Raw genomic sequence first — 25,094 nt, 5'->3', positions numbered from 1 at the left:
GTGGCCACCACGCTTGTCAGCTGCTGCTGGGACTACAGACCTGCCGGCCATCTGATTGGCAGCAGCTCTCTAAGGCCAGACTTCTCCTGTTAGGGGGCATAAGTGTTGCCTTAAAGCAATAACGCTGCTCTCAAAGTTAAATTGCTGCAGAGCAGCCATTGGGATCCTTACATTTTAGTTGAATGGCAGGGACCATGGGGCCCTGTAAAATTCAGCCCACAGTTTATGACTGGGACAACTTCAAAATGTTGTTTCTCACTAAATTGGATTCAGTTGTGGGTTTAAGCTCAACTCCAGAGACAAAATAATACCAGGCCGACACTCCAGTGCAGTCCTGAGGGAGTCATTCAGATGAAACATTAAACCTAGGCTACATCTGCCTCTTCAGGTGGATGTAAAAGATCCTATGGTGCTATTGTAAAGAAATGAAAGGGAGTTCTGGTGTCCTGGCTGACATGTATCACTAAAACAGGTTACCTGGTTATTATCTCAGTGCTGTTTGAAAGTCCTTGCTGTTTGCAAATTGGTTGCTGCATCCCCTTAACAGTGGCTTCTAAAGTAATTAATTAGTGGGCTATGAAGCACTTTTAGATGCACTTAGGTCATGAAATGTGCTATGGAAATGTACGCCCTTTCTTCAAATGACACTATCTAATCCATTTTCCTTTGTGGTCATTTTTCTTTCGATTCAAAAATTTGCTGTATTCTTGATTTGAAAATCAATGACCCAATTATACTGAGGGTAGTGTGGAGTGTAACTAAGATTAATTTCCACAACTCTGCAGTCCTTTAAAGTATGGCTCAAATAAAGAGTCAAATAAAGTAGATTGAAAGGGGTAACTGAAGCTGAAGCATTTGCAAGAATCTTCGGCCGGAAGTGCTGAGAGCCACTTGTGGGTTGCGGGGTGGGGAGGAGATTGGGAATACTGTTAAAGTGGTCAGTAGCCCAAGCCTGAGATGTAGGAATGAAATGAGTATCATGAAATTTTAACATGATCATTTGCTTGGATTTGGAAGCATTTGTGCAGGGGCAGGTTATGGTGTCACTGGGCAGATGGTGAGGAAACCAACAAGGAGGGACAAACATACTTGACCACCTCCTCACCAACCTGCCCGCCACAGATGCATCTGTCCATGACAATATCGGTTGCAGTGACCACCGCACAGTCATTGAGGAGGCAAAGTCCTGTCTTCATATTGAGGATACCTTCCATTGTGCTGTGTGGCACTACCACCGTGCTAAACGGGATTGATTTTTGAACAGATCCAGCAACTCAAGACTCGGCAATCATAAGGTGTTGTGGCACATCAGCACCAGCAGAATTGTACTCGACCACAATCTCATGGTCCCATGGCCAGGCATATTCCCCCACTCTACCATTACCATCAAGCCAGGGATTAACCCTGATTCAAGGAAGAGTGAAGGAGGGCATGCCAGGAGTAGCATCAGGCATAGCTAAAAATGAGGTGTCAACCTGATGAAGCTGCGACACAGGACTACTTACATGCCAAACAACATAAGCAGCAAGTGATTCCACAACTAACAGATCAGGTCTAAGCTCTGCAGTCCTGCCACATCCAATTATGAATGGTGGGGAACAATTAAACAACTCTCTGGAGGAGGAGGCTGCACAGATACCCCCATCATCAATGATGGGGGAGCCCAGCACGTTAGCACAAAAGAAAAGTCTGAAGCATTTGCATGAATCTTCAGCTGGAAGTGCTGAGTGGATGATCCATTTCAGCCTCTGCTGGAGGTCACCCCCACCATCCCCACCAATATGATTCACTCCACATGATATCAAGAAACAGCTGAAGGCACTGGACACTGAAACGGCTATGGGCTCTGACAATATTTTCGCAATTGTACTGAAGACTTGTGCTCCAGAACTTGCCGTGCTCCTAGCCAAGCTGTTCCAGTACAGCTACAACACTGGTATCCACCCAACAATGTAGAAAATTGCTCAGGCATGTCCTGTATACACACAGAGAGACACAGACACAACAAATCCAACCTGGCTAATTACCACCCCATCAGTCTACTCTCAATCACTAAATGATGGAAGGAGTTATCAACAGTGCTATCAAGCGGCACTTACTTAACAATAACCTGTTCACTGAAGCTCAGTCTGGGTTCTGCCAGGGTCACTCTCACCTCCTGACCTCATTATGTGTTTGGTTCTAACATGGACAAAAAAGCTGAACTCCTGAGGTGAGGTGAGAGTGACTGCCCTTGACATCAAGGCCGCATTTGATGGGATGTGGCATCAAGGAGCCCTAGCAAAACTGGAGTCAATGAGAATCAGGGAAAACTCTGTTAGCTGGAGTCATACATAGCACAAAGAAGATGGTTGTAATTGTTGGAGGTCAATCATCTCCATTCCAGGACATCATTGCAGGAGTTCCTCAGGATAGTGTCTGAGGCCCAATCATCTTCAACTGCTTCATCAATGACCTCCCTTCCATCAGGAGGTCAGAAGTGGGGATGTTCGCTGATGATTGCACAATGTTCAGCACCGTTTGTGACTCCTCAGACACTGAAGCAGTCCATGTCCAAATGCAGCAAGACCTGGACAATATCCAGGATTGGGTTGACAAGTGGCAAGTAACATTTGTGTCATGCAAGTGCCAGGCAATGACCAACTCCAACAAGAGAGAATCTAACCATCACCCCATGACATTTGATGGCATTACCGTCGCTGAATCCCCCACTATCAACATTCTGGGGGCTACCATTGATCAGAAACTGAACTAGACCAGCCATATAAGTACTGTGACTTCAAGAGCAGGTCAGAGGCTAGGAATCCTGTGCCAAGTAACTCACCTCCTGACTCCTCAAAGCCTGTCTGCCATCTACAAGGCACAAGTCAGGGGTGGGATGGAATACTCTCCACTTGCCTGGATGAGTGCAGCTCCAACAACAATCAAGAAGCATGACACCATTCAGGACAAAGCCACCTGTTTGATTGGCATCCCATCCACAGACGTTCACTCCATCCACCACCAATGCACAGTAGCAGCTGTGTATACCACCTACAAGATGCACTGCAGCAAGTCAACACGGCTTCTTAGACAGCACCTTCCAAACCCGTGATTGCTACCATCTAGAAGGACAAGGGCAGCAGACACATGGGAACATCACCCCCTGGAAGTTCCCCCAAATCACTCACATCTTGACTTGGGAATATATCGCCATTTCTTCACTGTCGCTGGGTCAAAACCCTGGAACTCCCTCCCTAACAGCACTGTGGGTGTACCAACACCGCATGGACTGAGGCAATTCAAAAAGGCAGCTTACCACCGCCTTCTCAAGGGCAATTAGGGATGGGCAATAAATGCTGGCCCAGTCAGTGATGCCAACATCCCATGAAGGAATAAAAAGAACATCTCTCAGGAGATTAATAGCTGTCTGCTATCTGTAGCAGTAGTGTTGACTGGACCTGGTCTTCAGAATTAAAGCTTAATATTTGTCTTGTTAATACAAGAATGATTAGAAAGCAAAGACTGTTGGATCCCAACATGTCTGCCCTTTTACTCATGGCAAAAATCTCACCGCTATTCAAGTGTTTTATGGCACATGTGGAGTTCTGTTCTAACTACAGGAAGCCAACTGTCAAATAGGAGAAGGGTTTTAATCTTTAGTTTTTTTTTTCCACTCAATTGAGATTCCAGGATCCTTTTTGTTAGCCTGCTGTGTTCCTGGTGATCATCATTTAGACTCTGGGCTCCATTGACTATTCCCAAGATGTATTCATTATAGCATTGCATTAACATTTATTCTCTTTTATAAAAAAAATCTTAAAGTTGCTTTGAGTACTTTTGGTCTTTTTGAGGGAACAGTCTCAGTTAACATGCTTTAATTAGGACATCCCAGTAAAATAAAGGGACATTCATTCAGTGGTATTTCTTTTCTGCTGTAAAATTGTTGATTAACCAGAGGTGTTTTTTCATGTGTTTGTATGCAGAAAGTGTTGGTGTTTCTGTTGTTTGAAATTATCCCTGAAATCAAGAATTCTTGGATTGGCGATTCAATGCTGCCTTGTTTGGAAAGATTAAATGTCGATGACTTATACGATAAACCACTGTGAGGGCAACGGAGTTGGAAAAACACGTGGAACAAAATAATGTTCATAAACAATCTCAAAAATTAGGAATGTGCTGGGCAAAAAGCTGTTCTGCAAACTGCAAGTTTCCCCTTTGCTCATCTCTCCATCTGACCACTAGACGATGAACATGAAGAAAAGTTTCTTGAGCTTTTTGCAGTGGCTGTGCTGTTTGCAGTCTTTATCCATCAATGAATCTACTTCTATGACATTCTGTGCAGATATTGTATCTTAAAAGGTCTGTTATATTTCAGCATTACTGATTTATTCATGACTTGTTACTATTTTCCTGACATGCTTTAAAGTTGATGTGGACACTAGGGATTGTGCAGTTAGATGTTTCCAAGTCAGTGAATTTGCCTAGTCCATTAATTTCCACTATACAAAGAATACCATGTGCCTATGAGGAATTCCTTGATGGATTAAAAACGTCTTCCTGGATACATGTGGGATCGGATGTCGCAGTGCCTCTGACCTGAACTTATAAATCCGAATGTAATTCCCATTAATTTGCTTCCTGTTTTTTAAATATGGTATTTTTGTACTCCTGAAAACACTTGGGACATTTTACTACTCTGAAGGTACTATATAAATGCAAATTAATAGTTGTTGAGAATTAGAATTTTAAAAATAAACAGGTTTCTAATGATGTATTTCCAGGATAATACAGCCTAGAAATGTATGAGGAGTGCCATGTTTAAGTTAGTAGAAATGCTGTATTTCAATGAATTGACATTGAGGCGAGATTTAATTATATGTTACATATTATCAACCCTGGAAATTGTATACTCTGCAGGTCAGACTGAATCATTTGTACTGTGAAGTTAATATCTGCAATTTTATTGCTAATATTTTATTGGTAATTATGGGTATATTTCAACTTGTAATTGTATTTGTCAAACATGCTCCTGTAGCTAATTTAAATTTCATTTTGGTTCAGCGGTAGATCTCTTGTCTCTGAGCCTGGAGGTTGTGGGTCCAAACCTCCATCCCAGAGACTTGAACACATTGTTACAGCAGTACTTCAGCATAGATTGAACGAGATGTTGAACTGAGGCCCTGTCTGTTCTCCTGGGTTAATGCAAAAGATTCCAATAAGTATTTAGATGACCATTTGAAATTCCATAGCATTCAGGGATATGGGCCAAGTGCTGGAAAATGGTGCTTGATTGCTGGCACCAACACAATGGGCCAAAGGGCCTGTTTCTGTGCTGTATAACTCTTTTTCAAAATGAGCATAGAGACAGAGCAGGGGAAGTGTCCTGGGCAATAATTGGCCTTAACCAGCAACACTGGAAACAGCTTACCTGGTTATTACCTTTTTATTCAAAAACAAAAACAGAATTACCTGGAAAAACTTAGCAGGTCTGGCAGCATCGGTGGAGAAGAAAAGAGTTGACGTTTCGAGTCCTCATGACCCTTCGACAGAACTTGAGTTTGAGTCTAAGAAAAAGTTGAAATATAAGCTGGTTTAAGGTGTGTGTGTGGGGGGGTGGAGAGAGAGAGAGAGAGAGAGAGAGAAGTGGAGTGGGGTGTGGTTTTAGGGACAAACAAGCAGTGATAGAAGCATATCATCAAAAGATGTCAATAACAATAGAACAAAAGAACACATAGGTGTTAAAGTTAAAGTTGGTGATATTATCTAAACGAATGTGCTAATTAAGAATGGATGGTAGGGCACTCAAGGTATAGCTCTAGTGGGGGTGGGGAGAGCATAAAAGATTTTTAATTTTTTTTTTAAAAAAAATAATGGAAATAGGTGGGAAAAGGAAAATCTATATAATTTATTGGGAAAAAAAAGGAAGGGGGAAACAGAAAGGGGGTGGGGATGGGGGAGGGAGCTCACGACCTAAAGTTGTTGAATTCAATATTTAGTCCAGAAGGCTGTAAAGTGCCTAGTCGAAAGATGAGGTGTTGTTCCTCCAGTTTGCGTTGGGCTTCACTGGAACAATGCAGCAAGCCAAGGACAGACATGTGGGCAAGAGAGCAGGGTGGAGTGTTAAAATGGCAAGCGACAGGGAGGTTTGGGTCATTCTTGCGGACAGACCGCAGGTGTTCTGCAAAACGGTTGCCCAGTTTACGTTTGGTCTCTCCAATGTAGAGGATTACCTTTTTATTGTTGTGCACAAATTGACTTCTGCATTTCTTAGAGATTGCACTTCAAAAATAATTAACCGGCTGTAAAACCCATGAGGCTGTCCTGAGCTTATGAAAGGGGCTATATAAATACAAGCGCTTTCTTGCAATTTGTTAACTTTGCTGAGCTGCTGACTTTTTAGTTGGACACATTGGGATAACAAATGTCATCTCGTCTATCTAATTACATTGCTGCATCCACTGAATATATAAATAAAATGACCTGGTAGGAGGAACGGATGTGCAGAATATTTCTTAAATGGAAAGAGATTAGAAAGTGTAGATATACAAAGGACTTGCGTGTCCTCGTCAATTAGTCACAGAAAGCTAACATGCAGGTGCAGCAAACAATTAGGAAGGCTAATGGTACATTAGCCTTAATTGCAAGAGGATTTGAGTGCAGGAGTAGTGAAGTCTTGCTTCAATTGTTTAGAACCTTGGTCATATTGCACTTGGAGTACTGTGTACAGTTTTAGTCTTTTTACCGTGGGAAGGATATTATTGCCATAGAGGGAGTGCAACAAGGATTCACCAGACTTGTTCCCAGGATGGCAGGACTGTCCTGTGAAGAGAAATTGGGGAAACTGGGCCTGTATTTTCCAGAGTTTTGAAGAATGAGAGATGATCTCATTGAAACCTACAAAATACTTGAAGGGGTAGACAGGATAGGTGCAAGGAAGATGTTTCCCCTGGTTGGGGAGTCTAGAACCAGGGGATATGATTTAAAAATAAAGAGGAAGCTACTTAAGAGTGAGATGAGTTTTTTTTATTCAGAGGGTTGCGAATCTTTGGAATTCTCTACCCCAGAGTGCTGTGGAAGCTCAGTCATTGAGTTTGTTTAAAGTAGGGATTGACAGATTTCTACATGCCAATGACGTAAAGCAATATGGGGATAATGTGGGAAAAAGGCATTGAATGATGATCAACCATAATCGTATTGAATGGTGGAGCAGGCTCGATGGGCTGAATGACCTACTCCTGCTCCTATGTTCCTACGTTAATTGAGAAGTTTTCTTAGTTGTAAATATTAGTTGTGATTCAATGAAGAGGACCACTTGTTTAAAAATAAGTTGTTACTGTCTCCTAATAGTTAATTTTGCTGTGCAGCACTGTAAAGAATGGCTGCTACCATTTAAAAGAACAGGGCTGCTGTCGAAGTCATAAAACTCAATACTCAGTAAACCCAGTAAAATTGGACTTTAGTTTTGAAATCCCTGTAATTTGCTAGCTTACTAATATCAGTGTTCTGTGTCCAGATTCTGACATTGGAATAGCCATTTAGATGGAGTACTGGAATGCGCTTGTAGCCAATGGTGCTACACAACAGCAAGCCTTAACCCTTCAATAAAAGCAATTGGCCTCAATTTTGTGGTCAGTGGTAAATAAACAGTGCTTACTGTTCATTACACCTCCGCTTGCCTAAAGACTGTGTGGGTTTTTGCACTGCGACTGATGATTAGAGAACCATTTGGGTATGATGCCCTCTATGTGAGGCCAGAATGAACATTACAAGCAATGGTATTTCTCCTAACCAATCAGATTGAAAAATTCTGGATGAGTAGCACAGAGCCTAAACAGGAAAGTACAAGTTAGGATATTGAATGTAACATAAAATCATGCACAGAACTTAAGATGAGATAAAGGGAGTGACATAAAAGGAATACATTTTTAAAATTTCCAACAATAATTAAAATCTGAAGGGATGACATTCTTTTTTTCTATGGACAGGCACAAGCTCAGTGCCAGAGAGGTGGTTTGGCAGTAATTGAGACTTACAGGGCTGTGTAAAAATACATTTTCACTTGAATGGAGAAGCTCTAACTTTTACTAACATGTGGGTTTAGAAGGTATTCATGGCCTTCATGTGTGTGAATGATGAGTCTCTCGCTGAGGTATCTGTAGTGAAGCTTGTGGAGGAGCAGGACAACTTGGACAGCAGTCTACAAATTTAACTCCTTATGTGTGGACCTCAAGTTGCTGCCTGATTTGCTCCATAATAAGGGCGAGTGCAGTGCTTAACGTTATTGTTCACGCAAAATCCGGGCGAATAGCTCACTATTATACATGATTGAAGTAAAATGATGCTTAAAAGCCCAGTGTCCTTTCTAACCTTACCTTGATGGGACTCCAGTCCCATGCCAACATGGTTGACTCAAGGTGTGTACGATAAATTCAGCTTTGCTAGCGATCTTATACACAGAATTAATTTTTTTTTAAATTATCACAATTTTGGGACTTGTGCTTTTTTAAAATTCATTCTTAATGTGAGCATCACTAACAAGGCCAGCATTTGTTTCTGACCCCTGGTTGCCCTGCTGGTGAACACCAGTCCATCTGGTGTAGAAATACCCACAGTGCTTTTAGGAAGCAAGTTCCAGGATTTTGACCCAGCAACAGTGAAGGGACAAAGATATTGGTTGGGATTTTCTGGCGCTGTCGTGGGCAGGACCTGCCATGGGTGAGGTTGCGCCCTAGCCAGAAGTCCATTGACTTGCGGTGTTGTTCCCATGAGTCTGGTGCCCTTGTCCTCCTAGGTGGTAGAGGTCATGGGTTTGGAAGGGGCTGCTGAAGGAGCCTTGGTAAGTTGCTGCAGTGCATCTTGTAGATGATGCACACTTCTGCCACTGTGCATTGGTGGTGGAGGGAATGAATGTTGAAGGTGGTGGATGGGGTGCCAGTCAAGTGGGCTGTTTTGTCCTGGATGGCATTGAGCTTCTTGTGTGTTTTTGGAGCTGGACTCATCCAGGGAAGTGGACAGTATTCCATCAGACTCCTGATTTGTGGCTTGTAGATGGTAGACAGGCTTTGGGGGGTTGAGATGAGTTACTCGCCGCACAAGTCCCAGTCTCTGACCTACTCTTTTGTATGGCTGGCCTAGTACGTTTCTGGTCAATGGTAACCCCCAGGATGTTGTTGGTGGAGGATTCAGCAATAGTAATGCCATTGAATGTGTAGGGGAAATGTTTAGTTTCTCTTGTTGGAGATGGTCATCGTCTGGCACTTAAATGGCAAGTAATATTTGCACTATACGTCAACCCAAGTCTGAATGTTGTCCAGGTCTTGCTGCATATGAACACTGACTGCTTCAGGATCTGAGGAGTCATGAATGACACTGAACATTGTGCAATCATCAGCGAACATCCTCACTTCTGACTTTGTCAGAGGGAAGGTCATTGATGAAGCAGCTGAAGGTGATTAAGATTAAGACGCTACCCTGAGAGTTCCCTGAAGTGATGCCTCTGATCTTTTGATCTACACTGATCTCCAAGCAGTATGCTTGTTGCTCACAATTTGTGGATTTTAAATTTAAACTTTGAATTGGCTGCATTATAACTCAAGTCAGTGCTCATAGAATGTCAGTACCTAACAAGAATGCAAGATAGCAAGATATATACCTTACGATATAACATCTTGCAACCTCGATGTGGATGATTATCTAATCCTAGAGGATCTATCCAGGAATATATACTGTTACTGTCCTGCCAAGTATTATGAAAAGCAGACTACAGCCACAAATTACTTATGAGCATATTGAACTTTTTAAGGAAGATTTTTAAAGAAAACAAGGAAAGATACCAAGCAAAATGCAAAGTGCTCTCGCTCACAGAAGCATAGAATCCCAGTCGCACTTCTAAGATTTTAAAATTTAAAAGATTTATTCACAAGAAAAATAGCTTAAGCACACAAGATTAAAGATACACAATTAATAGTCTCACAAAACATCCCCTCCAAAAAACCCACTTGGTCAGAATGCACAAGTAAACTACTTGGCAATAGCTCCGTTGTAGATTTTTAACCATAAAAATCCAGTAATATTACTCCGAGCCAAACTGCTGTTACTTTAGTAAAAGCTTACCCTGCGATTTCGTGCTCTCTTCCACTCTGCTGTGGAAATCCAAAAGAGAGGTTCAGAAACAGACTGCTTTCTGAAAACAAAGACCTCTCTGGCTTGAAAAATTGATAACTGCCGCAAATTCACAACTTTCACACCTTCCCCACAGCCACAACAACTCCACTCAACATCTTTCCTTAAATAGCTTTCTCCCATTTCATCTTAGATTCCATTGGCCTAAACACCTCTTTGAACTCCACTTTTACAAAATATAAAAATCTTTCATGTTTTCCTATTACCTCTGCTTTCCGGTCAAATAAAATATAATAACCTTCCCTTATGAACTCTTTGTAAGTTGTAAAAATTCCATGTCATTTCTAAACTCCCATTTGTAATTCAACAGCTGAAAAGTCAAGTCCCTACTTATCATCCAGCGCAAATGTTAAAGCCCAACCTATTTATTTGAACATTTAACTTCACCATAGCCTCTCATTACAAATGCATGCATCTCACTTCCTTTACCTTTTGTTACTCAGTTCCCACAGACAAGGTGTCTTTACTAACCTACCCCCAGTTTAATTAATCATGGACACACATCCACAGCCTTCTTTACAGAACAACATATTCCCAAAAATATTTTTTTAAAAATAACATCCAACTTCACACAAGAAAGCCTGGTTAAATAGATTCCTAAAAAATAAATACATTTGGACTGGGAAAAGGTATCCATGGGGGAAGGGTACCCTTTTAAAGTAACCTTGTTACGTCTAACTGAGGGGTTGAATAAAGAAGGGGAGCTTCTCATTCCTCCTCACCCGGGAGCATAAAAAATTGGGGACTTTGCCCAGGGACCTGTTGTGTGACAAGTCTTCAGGTGGCAATGGAAGTGGGTCATGGAAATGAGTGGTTAAACTTTTACATTGGTTATGGGTGGAAAACTGACAGCTTTGAGTCGTTGGGCACCCCACCTAATTTTTTTCCAGGGACATTTTGTGGGTGGAGTGTATAATGGGCAGTTAATTCAGCCCTGTTCGTGTTATGCCACTAAAATCAGCTCCCCATCTCAATTGATTAACACACTCCACTTTCCCAGTTTATATCAGTTTGGATTTTGGATGACACTGGTAAGTGTAGCTTCTGGATTTTGTACAGGCTTCAAGTGACTAACAATGCCCTGAGGCGTCATTCCTGAAAGCTTGTAAAAGGATAAATGTCTAAAGTCTACCTGGAGTGATGTATATGGCATTTGGAATTCTAATTTGGCCAATTAAACTCCTCACCAGCAGATAGAAATATAGAAGCACAGAAAATTTACAGCACAGAAAAAGCCCATTCTGCACTTCATGCTTGTGCTGGCCATAAAAGAGCTGTTCACCCAATTCTGACTTTCCATCTCTTGGCCTGTAACCTTGAAGGTTATGGCACTTAAATTGCCTATTCAAGTACTATTTAAATGCAATGAGGATTTCTGCCATCTCATAAGACACTTTCAGCACATTTCTCTCAACACACAAATGATCAATATATCTGTCATTTCCTTTCTCCATTTTTATAACATTTGGCACCAGAAAGCACCCATAGATTTTCCTACCTGAATGTTTTTTTACTGATACAACAGACATATAGGGCCAGGTTTTGGCTACTGAGGAAGGTAGCTCGAGTCAGGAAATTTCCCCACTCGCCAAACCTGCGTTGGTTAAAAGTGACCTGATACACAATCCTTGCTCTAGAAGGTGGTAAGGTGAGTGCTGAGACAGGCTGGTTAGAAGGCCCATCTCAGTTTTCCAAGACTTTGTCCCAGTAGTGTTAGAAGATTTTGGGCCCTCTAGCCCTCACTCCACTCACCCCCATCCACCCTCATGGCCCCTTATTCGTTCCATACTAACTCAAGCCCCTAGCAACTCCTCGTGCCCTCTCATATTGTCCATACCAACTCATGATTTTTCCATGTCCTTTCACCCTGTATGACTGATGAGCCATATCATAACTGTGGCAAGTATAAAACTGTTGAAAAAAAATTCACAAACCTTCTTTTGAAAAAAACTGATCTTCCTAAAACCCAATGAGTGTCAATTAAACAGATAATTAAAGTGTCAACAACAGAGGCTTCAGACACTTCACACCTCTCAAACTTGTTCAAATAAACATTGAGACATTGACAAAAGAGATCACATTAGAAAAACCAACTTATAACCATTAAAAGATGCCAAACAAGTAAAGTCAACAATTCACTTCAGTTGTCAAAATAGAACCTGCTGCTGAACTAATTATTTTCTTGCTCTGGGCTCACAGCCAACCCTCATTATTCATTCACTCTCCCTTTCCTTCCCTCTGTACTTGCTTAAAAGCTGTTATATCTCTAAGTTTTTGCAGTGACCAAAGGTTATTGCCCTGAAATGTTAATTCTGTGTCTTGTTCCATAAACAGTGTCCTGACCTGATGAATATTACAAGCATTTCCTATTTTCATTATAGTTAATTCTTGCTTTAGTGTCTTAAATGAAAGGTTAACTTTCAGAGAAGCTACCCCACATGCATTATTCCAAATCAACTTAGTCTTAAAAACATTAAGGAATAAATGAATAATGAACAAATGAGAGGAACTCCCGTTAACATTAAAGGGTTAATGTTGTAATGAAAACGCTTTGTAGCAATTTTCGCTTCTTTGCGCAGTAAAAGGGTTCTCTGCTACTTTCTCACATGATTCCATATGAGTTTATATACGTTTTCTTATTTGTTAATGTTGGGATGAGAGTGGCATTGGCAACGTAGCCATTTATTGCTCCTCAAGTTGCGCTAAGAAGACAATGATGGTCCTTCTTCTTGAATCGCTGGTAGTGGTTTTGATACAACTGAATAGCTTGCTAAGTCACTTCAGAGGGCAGTTAAGAGTCACCCACATTGGTGTTGGGCCAGGCCAACTAAAGATGGCAAATTTCCTTCGTTATCATTAGTGAATCCAATATAAAAACAGAAAATGTTGGAAATATTTAGCAGGTCAGGTACAATCTGTGGAGTGAGAGAGAGAGACACAGAACTAAGGTCAGTTCTAACAAAAGGTCATCGAGTTGAAACGCTAATTCTGTATCTCTGTCCACAGATGCTGCCAGACCTGCTGAGTATTTCCAATATTTCCTGTTTTATACCAGCTGTTACCGTTCTGTCACTGATACCAGCCTTTTTAACTTCCACACTTTTTGGTCAAATGCAATTTTTTAAACTGTCAGAATGGGATTTGGGCTCATGTTTTCTGAATTATTAGTCCAGTAAACAACACCCTATGCTCTTATGTTGTTCTGTTGTGTGTTTGGAAAACCATTTGTTTGCTCCTACTCTCCCATGAAGTTAAGGTTCCTTATGATCAAAAAAATGTATACCCTCCAATGGCTGGAGCCATCTGACCTAATTTGAATTTCAATGTCCAGGAGTTTTGTCTGTTCTGAATCTAGAGTTTATGTAGTTACTTAATTCTGTGAAAAAGTTGTGTGTGTAAACATAAATAAATGAGCTGCACAAAATGTTCAAGTATCGTGTTTATTTTTCAAACTCTGAATCGTCCGAGGAGAGTCAATCGCCACTGTTGTATGCTGGGTGGCCTTCGGCAGGCACAGGAAAGCCATGTGGCACCCATTTAATCCCTGAGCCACCACTGAATTGCAGTGGGCTCAGAGATAATGGGTGTCAATTGGCTCATAATGAGCCTAATAGATATTCCACTGCCAGCAGCCAGGAATCCAGCATAAACCCCTTCCACCTTCCGGCTTCATCAGGGCCATTTTTCCGCCACTGGGAGACTGACGCGGGGCCTCTCCCACGATAGAGGATACAAGTAACATCTCGGAAGCAGCTATAAACCAGGAAATGGGAGTGGGGGAAGGAAGTCAGGAAAATTACAATCACCAGAGAAGTGGTACTGAGTAAATTGTTGGAGCTGCAGGCCCACAAGTGCTTGGGTCCTGATGGACTTCATCCTAGAGTCTTAAAAGAAGTGTTTAGTAAGATAGTTGATGCATTGGTTTTAATTTTCCAAAACTCCCTAGATTCAGGGAATGTCCCATTAGATTGGAAGATAGCAAATGTAACTCCTTTATTCAAAAAGGGAGGGAGACAGAAAATGGGAAACTACAGGCCAATTAGCTTAACATCTGTCGTAGGGAAAATGTTAGGAGCTATTCTTAAAGAAATGATAGCAGGGCACTTAGATGAGCTCAAAGTGTTCAGGCAGAGTCAATATGGTTTTGTGAAAGGGAAATGGTGTTTAACCAACTTGTTGGAGTTCTTTGAAAAAGTAACTTGCTGTGGATAAAGGGGAAGCAGTGGACGTATTGTATTTAAATTTCCAGAAGGCATTTGATAAAGTGCCACATCAAAGGTTATTGCGGAAAATAAAAGCTCATGGTTTGGGGGATAACATATTGGCATGGGTAGAAGATTGGCTAGCTAACAGGAAGCAGAGAGTATTCAATAATGGGTATTTTTCAGGTCAGTAAGATGTAACGAGTGGTGTACCACAGGGATCAGTGCTGGGACCTCAACTGTTTACAATTTATATAAATGACTTGGATAAAGGGATGGTTTCCAAATTTGCTGATGATACAAAGATAGGTAGGAAAGTGAGTTGCGAAGGTAACATGAGGCTGCAAAAAGATATAGATAAGTTAATTGAGTGAGCAAAGATCTGGCAAATGGAATATAATGTGGGAAAATGTGAAATTGTCCATTTTGGCAGGAAGAATAAAAGAGAAGCATATTATCTAAATGGTGAGAGATTGCAGAGCTCGGAGGTGCAGAGAGATCTGCGTGTCCTAGTGCATGTATCACAAAAGGCTAGTATGCAGTTACAGTAAGTAAGTAGGAAGGCTAATTTATTGCGAGGGGAATTGAATACAAGAGTAGGAAGGTTATGCTTCAGTTGTACAGGGCACTAGTGAGCCCACATTTGTAGTACTGTATACAGTATTGGTCACCTTATTTAAGGAAGGGTGTAAATGCATTGGAAGCAGCTCAGAGAAGGTTTACCAGACTAATACCTGGAATGGGTGGGTTGTCTTATGAGGAAAGGTTGGAAAGACTATGCTCGTATCCACTGGAGTTTAGAAGAATAAGAGGTGACTTGACTGAGACATATAAGATCTTGAGGGGTCTTGACAGGGTGGATGTGGAGAGGGTGTTTCTTCTTGTGGAAAAATCTAGAACTAGGGGTCACTGTTTAAAAATAAGGGGTCGCCCATTTAAAACAGAGATGAGGTGAAATTTTTTCACTCTGAGGGTCATGGGTCTTTGGAACTCTCTCCCTGAAAAGGCAGTGGAAGCAGAGTCTTTGAATATTTTTAAAGCAGAGGTGGATAGATTCTTGGTAAGCAAGGAGGTGATAGGTTATCGGGGAGTAGGTGGCATGCAGATTTCAGGTTACTGTCAGATCAGCCATGATCTTATTAAATAGCGGAGCAGGCTTGAGGGGCTGAATGGCCTACTCCTGCTTCATGTTCATATATACACATGACTAACTGGGCCTGGGCACCAAGATTTCCTGCCATAATGGGCTGGATCAAATTCCACCATGGGTTTGTATAACTATGATATATAGGAGATTAAGGGGTACTTGACTGAGAATTTTAGGACTTTGAAAGGTGTTGATAGGGTAGCTAGAGAGAAAGTTTATTCGCTTGGAGTGGGGAGTCTCAGATTTAAGTCTCATGACTTAAGACCATAGCCAGGTCATTCAGGAGAGAAGTTAGGGAACACTTTTTCACACAAAGGGTGGAGGGACTGTGGAACTCTCTCACAATAGGCAATTGATGCTACTCGATTAATAATTTTAAATCTAAGATTGATATATTCGTCGTAGACAAAGGTATAAAAAAGATATAGAGCTGAGCAAGGGGATGGAGTTAATATATAGAACAGCTGTCATCTGATTGGATGGTGAGGAAGATACTTGAGGGGCTAAATGACCTCCTCCTGTTCCTATGTTTAGTGCAGCGAACCTAATGCCCATTAGAATTTGATTGTGTTTCACTTGGGAGGCTTGGGAGTGATGTTGGGGGTGCTACCCACTGATGAGGCACCAGAGGGGAAGCAACGGGTATAATTTAATGTATCCATTCTCATGACCAATGTAGCAATTTATACAAAAGGTGGTTCAATAATTCATGCATAATACAGAATACATTGGTATTTCATGTGGAATAAATGTTACATTTCATGCACAAGCATGAGGCAAACTGATCAGAACTTTCTCCCAATAGAACATCCCCATATCCCCAGAGGCCCAGGCAAATGCTCTGGGGCCATAGGTTCAAATCCTACCACGGCAGCTGGTGGAATTTAAATTAAATTCATAAATCTGGAATTGAAAGTTATTCTCAGTAATGGTGACCATGAAAATATCATAAAAACCTAGTTGGTTCACTAATGTCCTTTAGGTAAGGAAAATCTATCATCCTTACCTGTCCTGTCTTACATGTGACTCCGGATCCACAAATGTGGTTGATTCTTAACTGCCCTCTGAAATGGCCCAGCAAGCCACTCAGTTCAAGGACAATTAGGAATGGGCAACAAATGCTGGCCTTGCCAGTAACATTTACATTCAATCAAAGAAAAAAATTTTAAAATGTGCAAATACCATTCCTATGCCTCCTTCAGGTACCATGCTCTAAGAGCATTGGCAACCATGGAATTTCATTAGATTGGTCCATGATTATGGCTTCCAGTTGCCTTCTGCAGTATGGCTGACCTGGAAACTCTCATCACCTTCCATCAGGGATATTGGAAGGATTTACAGGCTGATAATCAACCTGCTTGGTCACATTATGAACACATCTTCCAAGGCTAGCGAGTCCTGAAGTGGAACTTGAACCAGAACCCCTGGCCAAAGGTAGGGACACTACCATTGCACCACAAGATCTCCACAAATATCATAATGATAAGGGAAAGCAACCTTTCTACTGAAGTGAAGTCCTAATAATGGTGGTCTCTCTCTTGCTCACTCCTAAGTCTCTGGGTACCAGTTGACAGTTATCTTTAAAGTATCCTACATTTCACTCTACACTTTGTACAACACACTTCATTCTGCCCTTCCCCCTCCCACCCCTGATAAAGATCCATTTGTGGCACATAAGTTTTCTAATGATTAATTTGATCATACAAGTCCCATATATGTGTAGAAATTGAATGCTACATATAAAATTGGTGAATACCCTATTGTTGATTGAACTTATTAGGTAAATATACATCCAGCACAGTCTCCACTCATGGGATAAACAAGTTAATTGCAGTATATGATACTTGTGTGGCAAAGTATGCTAGATATCACAAGCATATAAAAGCATAATGACCAGGATTGCACTGTTACTGATTTTCATGCTTTCTTTTAAACTAGCACTGCGTGTTGCAGGGCCTAATAAGAATGAGCTCTGACATGAGCAGGAGTCAGCACTGGACCATGGGAAGATGTAAGAAGGGCATTTTAATGAGCAGGAATTGTGCCAGCTCGTGTAGGTATTGAAGGGGACTGTAGGGGACGCATGGCAGGCTCTGTAATAAATAGTGAAGGACAATAGGGAAGTAAAGATGATGACTGATAGCCATGGTCACTCACAGATAAAATAATGACCAAAGAATAGTAACAGTTGCTTTGTAGTACCGAACTTGAATATTGCTGAAAAGAGAGACATGTTGCTGAAGCTTTTCATCTTGCACTCATCAGGATAAATGCAAGAATGTAAAATTTTAAGTGATCACAACAATTTATACCACAGGAGAAAAGGGTGCTGATTGGCTGGCAAGTTGACTCCGATTGGCCAAGGCATTACCATGGAGAAAACAATGGGGAACTTTCAGTCAAGCTCATAACATGGCTCATTTATGCTTGCTAGAAGTGACATACATTCATACTTAGGGATCCATTCTCTGCAGACAAAAGGAATATGTTCAAGCCTTGTACCCTTTTTGAACTTCCTAGAAATATGGGGAGCCTATAATTACCCTTTACCTTCTAAATGGTAATGAAAATGATTTCTGTTTGTCTTATCTCTCATTGTAACTTAAGCCTTGGAATCAGGTATTATTCTGGTAAAACTTCATTGCACTTCCTCCAAGATCAATATATCCTTCCTAATGTGTGGTGCCCAGAACTGTTCACAGAATACAGAGCTTTATATAGCTGTAGCATAAATTCTACCCACTTTATTCCAGTCCTCTCAGCATAAAGGCCATCATTCCATTAACCTTTTCTGATTATTTTCTGTATCTATTATATTCATTGACATTTTAATGATGTGTGTAACTGGATCCCCAAGTCTCTTTGGACCTCCACTGTTTCTAGCTTTTCACCATTTAAAAAGTACCCAAGGTTGATTTCACTTTTTCTTTTTAAAACCCCACATTCCATCTTCAGTCCAGGCTAAATACCCGCACTTTCTGTACACTAGGTGCAGTAAGCCAAATATTTACTTACAATAGCACAAGACTGTGGTTAAAAATGTATTTTTCCATTGATGAATTCTGTCAAATTTTTTTACTCCATTTGGCTTTGAAATGAATATTGATTTGTATGTAGTCTATTGGTTCCAAAGTGGGTGTCCTCATACTTGCCGACATTGAAATCCATTTTCCACAGCTTTGCCCGGGTCATTGCTGAGGAGCAGGTTGATCCCATCCACTGGTAAACTAGGGGCGACCTCCACGGTCCTTAAATAAGGTCACACTCCAGGTGCACCTGATATAAAGTATGGGCATATAGCTTTGCCTGAAACTACATTATAATTTCAGCATTCAATGCACTCTTTGATGGAAATATCATGCCTTTTCCCAGCGGAAAGGGCTAAGTGGCCCCTGTATCCCTAAGTATGACCTAGGCTTACTTAGCTCACTCAAGGGGAATGGGATCACTTCTACTTTTGACACAAAATCCTGTTAACTCTCAGGGATTCTGTTAAACTTTCCTGCACTCACAGTGATACGTCTACAGGAACGGTGTCTCAGTTGGAGCACAGTCTGGTCTGGTACGTGCTCCGTCGTGGCCCCTCTTCCATTTTCCTAGCTTTAGGACAGATCTCTAACTCTAATCCCCTCATGATTCTCTTTAATTCTTCAAGGGGTAGGGCTTTTAAACTGTCCGAAGTTACTTCACTTTATTCTAGGAAGGTATTGACTTCAAATATGAATGTTTTAAGTTTTAGCACTGAAACCCAAGAAAACCTGCATTGAAGCTTTTAAAAAGTACTCCTAGGAATGAATTTGATTTCCTAATTCCAATTCTCTCATTTGTCTGTGGGTTTGATCATGGTCGCAGCCCCCAAATTTGTATTAAGACCAGGTGAGGAAGGGTCCATTGACTCTCTTTCTCTACTCCTCATTTTATCATAACAAGGTCTTGTAGTTTAAAAGGATCTACTTTCCAATTCTGTAAGTGTTTAACTTGTTATGCACTATGATCAGGTTTTCTCGAGTTGAACAAAGAAGAGGTCGGTTTTATTGTATTTCCACTGAGCTGGGTCAAATAATCAAGTATGCACCATCTTTCACACGCAGGCACACACACAAATACAGATTACAGAGTGAGCGAAGGTAGGTGGATCAATTTAGAGTCCATAAGTAAAAGGAATATATAGTTAGTGGTTTGGTGACTCTGTTGGTCAAACACTCCTTCAGTGAGCCCTGATGTTTCAATTTAAAATTACAGACAGCTAATTTGGTTGTTCCTCTGGAGACAGTGATATTGAGCAGAATCTCTGTTTTAAAAGGTCTCTGTTTGCAGTTGGCCTGTTTGCCTCTGGTTGGTCTCAATCAGCAAACAGGGTTCAAAGAAGGGTGGAGAGAGAGAGAGAGAGAGCAAGGCTCAACAGCTTCAGCCTCTTGTCCTCAGTTCATCAGCATCTCAGCATCAACTCTGTGCAAAAAGCTAGTCATGTGACATCCTCTCTCCACTGTCGAAGGGGGAGTCCTGGGAAGGCTGCTGTTCATGTATTCCAAAAGGTAGCTTGATTAGCTCTTGTCTGCAAAGTTACCTTAGACGTTGTCTAATGGCCCAAGTGATTAGATTTAATGTCCCATCTCCAACAGTTGAATCTCAGGTGCTTGTCTTAATGCCTTGTTAATGGCACAGGAGATAGGGTCTTTCACATTCCTTAGGGTTTTATTGTCTCTGGTGGGGTCTTCACAGACCCAATGTCTCCATCCCAATGAGGTGGAATGTGAAATGCATAGTGATTCAAATTGAGGCAGCCAGGTTTTGACTATGATTTCCAGTCATCCCTTTTAACCTGTTATTTTAAAAAGTCTGTTCTTAAAAGTTCAAGTCCAGGTTTCCAGCCAATGGATTAAAAATCACTATTTGAAGTAAGCACAACTTTGTAACAGGATCAATAAGGCTGTTGATCAGATGTCTCAATATTTCCTATTCTCAAAACTTGTATTAAGGATAAGGATAAATAACTATGCTATAAACCCAGCAATTAAAAAAAAACCTTTTTTCCAGCTGCTATAGATTTATTTTGTTTCTTTTTAGCAATGGCATGTTTGCTTCTTCGCACAACAACTGTCTGAACCCACCTCCATCGGTGGCAAGGCCTCTGGTGCGAGTATCTTTACACTGCTGCCATTAGACAATGATGAGGTAACACTGTAAAGAACTACAGGAACTACTGCTATAGATTTTACAATGACCACTCTGTGCTGCAGCTGCCCATGTAAATTTAAAATGAAGGACAAAGATAAGCAATGTGAGATCATTGATTGCACTTTACAAATTCTTCCTTTTAAGATCCTGCCTTTTCATTGAATTAAAAATCACATTCAGTGGTCTGGATATTCTATGTATAAACTATTATTTAACAGAAGTATGCAATTTGAATCTCACCCTATCCTGCTGTTAGTTATGTAATAGAGCAATTTCATGTGTCTAAAATTCAATATTTTTTCTTCTCCCTTGCACTGAGGCTGTCCATTATCACCCACTGCTCCATCTAGTGGTTCAGACAAAAATAATTATGACCCCACCTGTAATGGCTGATTTTGTGGGAGTGATGACAGCAAGCTGTCAGCAACTTCCAGAGTAAGCACATGTCCAGAAGTTGCAATCAGTGATTCTACACTTTGCACTATTGCACTATGCTTTGCAATCAATTGGAAATCACTGACCTGATGAGAACTTGCCATTTTACACTGTTAACCTCACCGTAAGTAAAAACCCTTGAAAAAATTGCATCTGTTGTATGAGGTATAACTGGCTTGTTAACAGCATACTAGATTCAGAACTACTGCTGAATGGCCTCACTGGCCCTAATAAAATAAGTTTGTATTTTTAAAATGTCAAAATTCCCCATTAGGATAAAAAGCTCCACTTTTTAAAATGAATTTTGTTTACAATACTTCAGCCTCTACCTTAACCCGAATGTAGGTCCCAATGTATTTAGCTCTCTGCCCTTCGTTCTAATTAAATTTTAGAATCAATGCATTTTACTTCCTGGTTTGCTGTGTGTGAGTATATTGCAATGTGATTGGCTTTTTACCTTGCTTGATGACATCATTGCTGCTTGTGATCTGCTTTATTTGACACCAGATTCAAGCTACTTTAAAGAAAGGAGGTATGCGTACCAGTCACCACTAGCTCTTTTGTGGGCAGGTTTCTAGAAGGTCAATGATGAGCATTGTTTCTTTACTACTAACCTTAAAATCAGTACCATTGAAGGCAGAGATGCTGAAACCACATGCAGCACATTCAGCGCTGCAGGTGCATTTTGCACTCAAAGTTCTGTTGGTTTCACAAAGTGTTTGAATGAAAACTTATTTGGATATCTCCAAACATGAAATCTTCCATGAAGCAGTGCAGTCAACAAAATTTTAGAACTTAAATTTTTTGAAAGGCTATTTTGCATTACAAAATCATCTTTAATATACTTAAAAGTCTGGGGCAGTTCTATTAATACAGCTGAAAACATGTTTATCACAAAAAATTAAGCATTTAACCATTGTTTCATCCAACACCTGTGAGTAACCTGGCTTTAAATAACTGAGAGCAATTTTAAAAAAATTATACACCACTGTAACTAGTAAATGGTTCTTTATGGTGTTCAATTGCTTGGTAAATCAAATGAAAAAAGTATTTAAAAGCTTTAAAACATGCCTATTAGTGCCCTAATACTGGGATGGAAAGTTTAATTTTTAAAACCTCATTGGGAGACTACAAACGGCCACAATTAGTGGAAACTCCCAATGGTGGTTAATTCAATCTTTGAGGTGCATGGCCTCATTTGTGAAACCCATAGTTATTGTGGGTGGGGTCAGCTTCCAGCCTGATGTTCCCTTAACAAACATATAAGATTATGGAAACCGGATTTGCACTGGACATAACATGTGCCTGAAAGTGTTTGATCTTCACGTTGTTTGGCCAATTTTGGGTGGATTGCACTGAAAGAACAAATTTAACTGGGCGGACATGTCTGTCCATCATGTGGATGCAAACATCAAAAACTGTTTGGTTTGGGAGACTGATGTTCTACAGTGGGAATACTACATTGTCTGGGTGCATATAAGAATTTCTATTTTTGTTCAGCATCCAGGATCTGATTTGGTTTGTCAGGAAACTGGGTCATGTCCTTGTTTCATTTTCAGTGATTCATCTTGGTTTCATACAGCTTCTTGTGCGATATGTATGTGCCCAATACATTTTGGGTTCAAATGATTAGAAAAACAACATTCAATTTCCTATGGACATTTTTAACCCATTTTTGCAACGTTATTATAATAGTATGGGAAGATGCACTCAGTCCCTCTCAGTCAATTGACACATGCCACTGCACACAGAGGTAGAGATACAAATATGTTAGGATGGGTTTGCCCAAATCGAGATTTTTAAGATAAATACACCATGGAATCGGAATGTATCCAATCCAAGAAATTCCTGTGACAGAGACAGACTGCAATTTTTGAAATTGTGCCCTGAGCATCCAAGTTTAGGCCATTATTATCGATGAAGAAAAGCAGGAGTCCTAATACACACCCCTGGAGAGCCCCACCATATACCATCCTCAAGTTTGAAAAACAACCATTCATCCCTACCCACTGTTTTCTGTCACTCAGCCAATTTCATATCCATTGTCCCTTTTATTCCATGGCCTTCAACTTTGCTGACAAACACATGAACATACGAAATAGGAGCAGAAGTAGGCTATTAGGCCCCTCCAGCCTGCTCCACCATTCAATAAGATCATGGCTGATCTTTTTGTGTTTTGAATTCCACATCCCCATCTGCCCCCAATAACCTTTGATTCCCTTGCCTAACAAGATTCTATCTACCCCGCCTTAAAAATATTCAATGACCCCGCCTCCATCATCTTCTGAGGCAGAGAATTCCAAAGTCATATAACCTTCAGAAAAAAAAATTCTTTTTATCTCTGTCCTAAAAGGGCACTCCTAATTTTAAAACAGTGCCCCATAGTTCTGGACTCACCCACAAGAGAAAACATCCTTTCCACACCCACCTTGTCAATATGGTTCTGGATCTTAAATACTTCTATCAAATCACCCCTCACTCTTCTAAACTCCAGGCCCAGCCTGTCCAACCTTTCCTCATAAGACAACCCATTCATTCCAGGTATCAATGTAGTAAACCTCCTCTAAACCGCCTCCAATGCATTTACATCCTTCCTAAATAAGGAGACCAAAACTACACACAGTATTCGAAATGTGGTCTCAACAATGCCCTGTATAACTGAAGCATAAGTTCCTTACTTTTATGTTAAATTCCTTTCGTAATAAAGGAAAACATTCCATTCGCCTTTTTAATTACTTGCTTTACCTGCATACTAACTTTTTGTGACTCATGCACTAGAACACCTAGATCCCCCTGCACCTCGGAATTCTGCAGTCATTCTCTGTTTAAGTAATAGTCTTCCTTTTTGTTCCTCCGGCAAAAGTGAACAACTTCACATTTTCCCACATTATATTCCATCTGCCAGATTTTTGCCCATGCACTCAACCTATCTATATCTGTCTGCAACCTCCTTATGTCCTCTTCACAACATACTTTCCTACCACCTCTCTGTGTCATCTGCAAATTTAGCTACCATGCCTTCATGCCCTTCTTCTAAGTCATTGATATAAATTTTAAAAAGTTGAGGTCCCAGCACAGGCTCCTGTGGGACTCTACTTGTCACAACCTGCCAATCAGACAAAGCCCAATTTATGCAAACTCTGTTTTCTGCCAGCCAGTCAATCCTCAATCCATGCTAATATGTTACCCCTACACCACGAGCCTTTATTTTCCACAATAACCTTTGATGTGGCACCTTATCAAATGCCTTCTGGAAATCCAAGTACAGTATGTCTACAGGCTTCCCTTTATCCACAGCACATGCTACTTGTTTAAAAAAACTCCAATAAATTGGTTAAATATAATTTCCCTTTCACAAAATCATGTTGACTCTTCCTGAGCACCTTGAGTTTTTCGAAGTGCCCAGCTATAACCTCTGTGAGATTTAATATTTTGTGGAATATTGTGTTAGTGTGTGTGTGTGTGTGAGTTTGTGTGTGTTAGTGTGTGCGCATATGCATAATTAAGCTGGGGGAAAGTTACTAGAAAACAGATTATCTGGGGGGTTTAAAACATGAACAGATAGAGGTGTTAGGTTTGAGGTACAAGTGAATAGGTTGGATCTAACATTTGCATTTTTAGATAAGTTAAGAGTTCCTTTGAATATCAAAGGGAAGTCAGAGGTAACAAGAAACATGTTTGCATCTTGCAGGAGTTGCACAGGTAAACAGAAGAGGGTGTATTAGGGTGTATTTTATTGACCCAAAAGCCGAGACATAATAGAAACATGGAAGATTTTATATTTGGAAGGATTTAAGTTTCAAAGAGGTGTGAGAACAGAGGAACCTGAAATGAAAGGGAGGCAGGTATTTTAGCGTTATTGTGAAGAACTTAGGGTAACTGTAGAGATTGGCTGTTAGCTGTAACTGTCGGCTATTGGCTATATGAGGAAGATCTTCTGGAAACAGCTCTCAGCTGGGAGAAGATGC

The 25,094-nt window shown here is 40.7% G+C and overlaps 1 protein-coding gene across 1 annotated transcript in view; it reads left to right on the top strand.

Annotated features, from left to right (window-relative positions):
* si:rp71-46j2.7 overlaps positions 1 to 4,889 on the top strand; it is a 65,215-nt gene extending 60,326 nt beyond the window's left edge. The window contains exon 16 of the mRNA XM_041194883.1: positions 3,966 to 4,889. Within this exon, the coding sequence (XP_041050817.1) occupies positions 3,966 to 4,088 (123 nt within the window). The 3' untranslated portion in view covers positions 4,089 to 4,889. The remainder of the gene's footprint in view (positions 1 to 3,965) is intronic.
* Positions 4,890 to 25,094: the final 20,205 nt, after the last annotated feature.

The sequence above is a fragment of the Carcharodon carcharias genome, chromosome 9, assembly GCF_017639515.1.
Source record: "Carcharodon carcharias isolate sCarCar2 chromosome 9, sCarCar2.pri, whole genome shotgun sequence".
Lineage (NCBI taxonomy): Eukaryota > Metazoa > Chordata > Chondrichthyes > Lamniformes > Lamnidae > Carcharodon > Carcharodon carcharias.
Note: the sequence above shows the minus strand (reverse complement) of the source record. Positions and strands in the feature narration are given on the sequence as shown.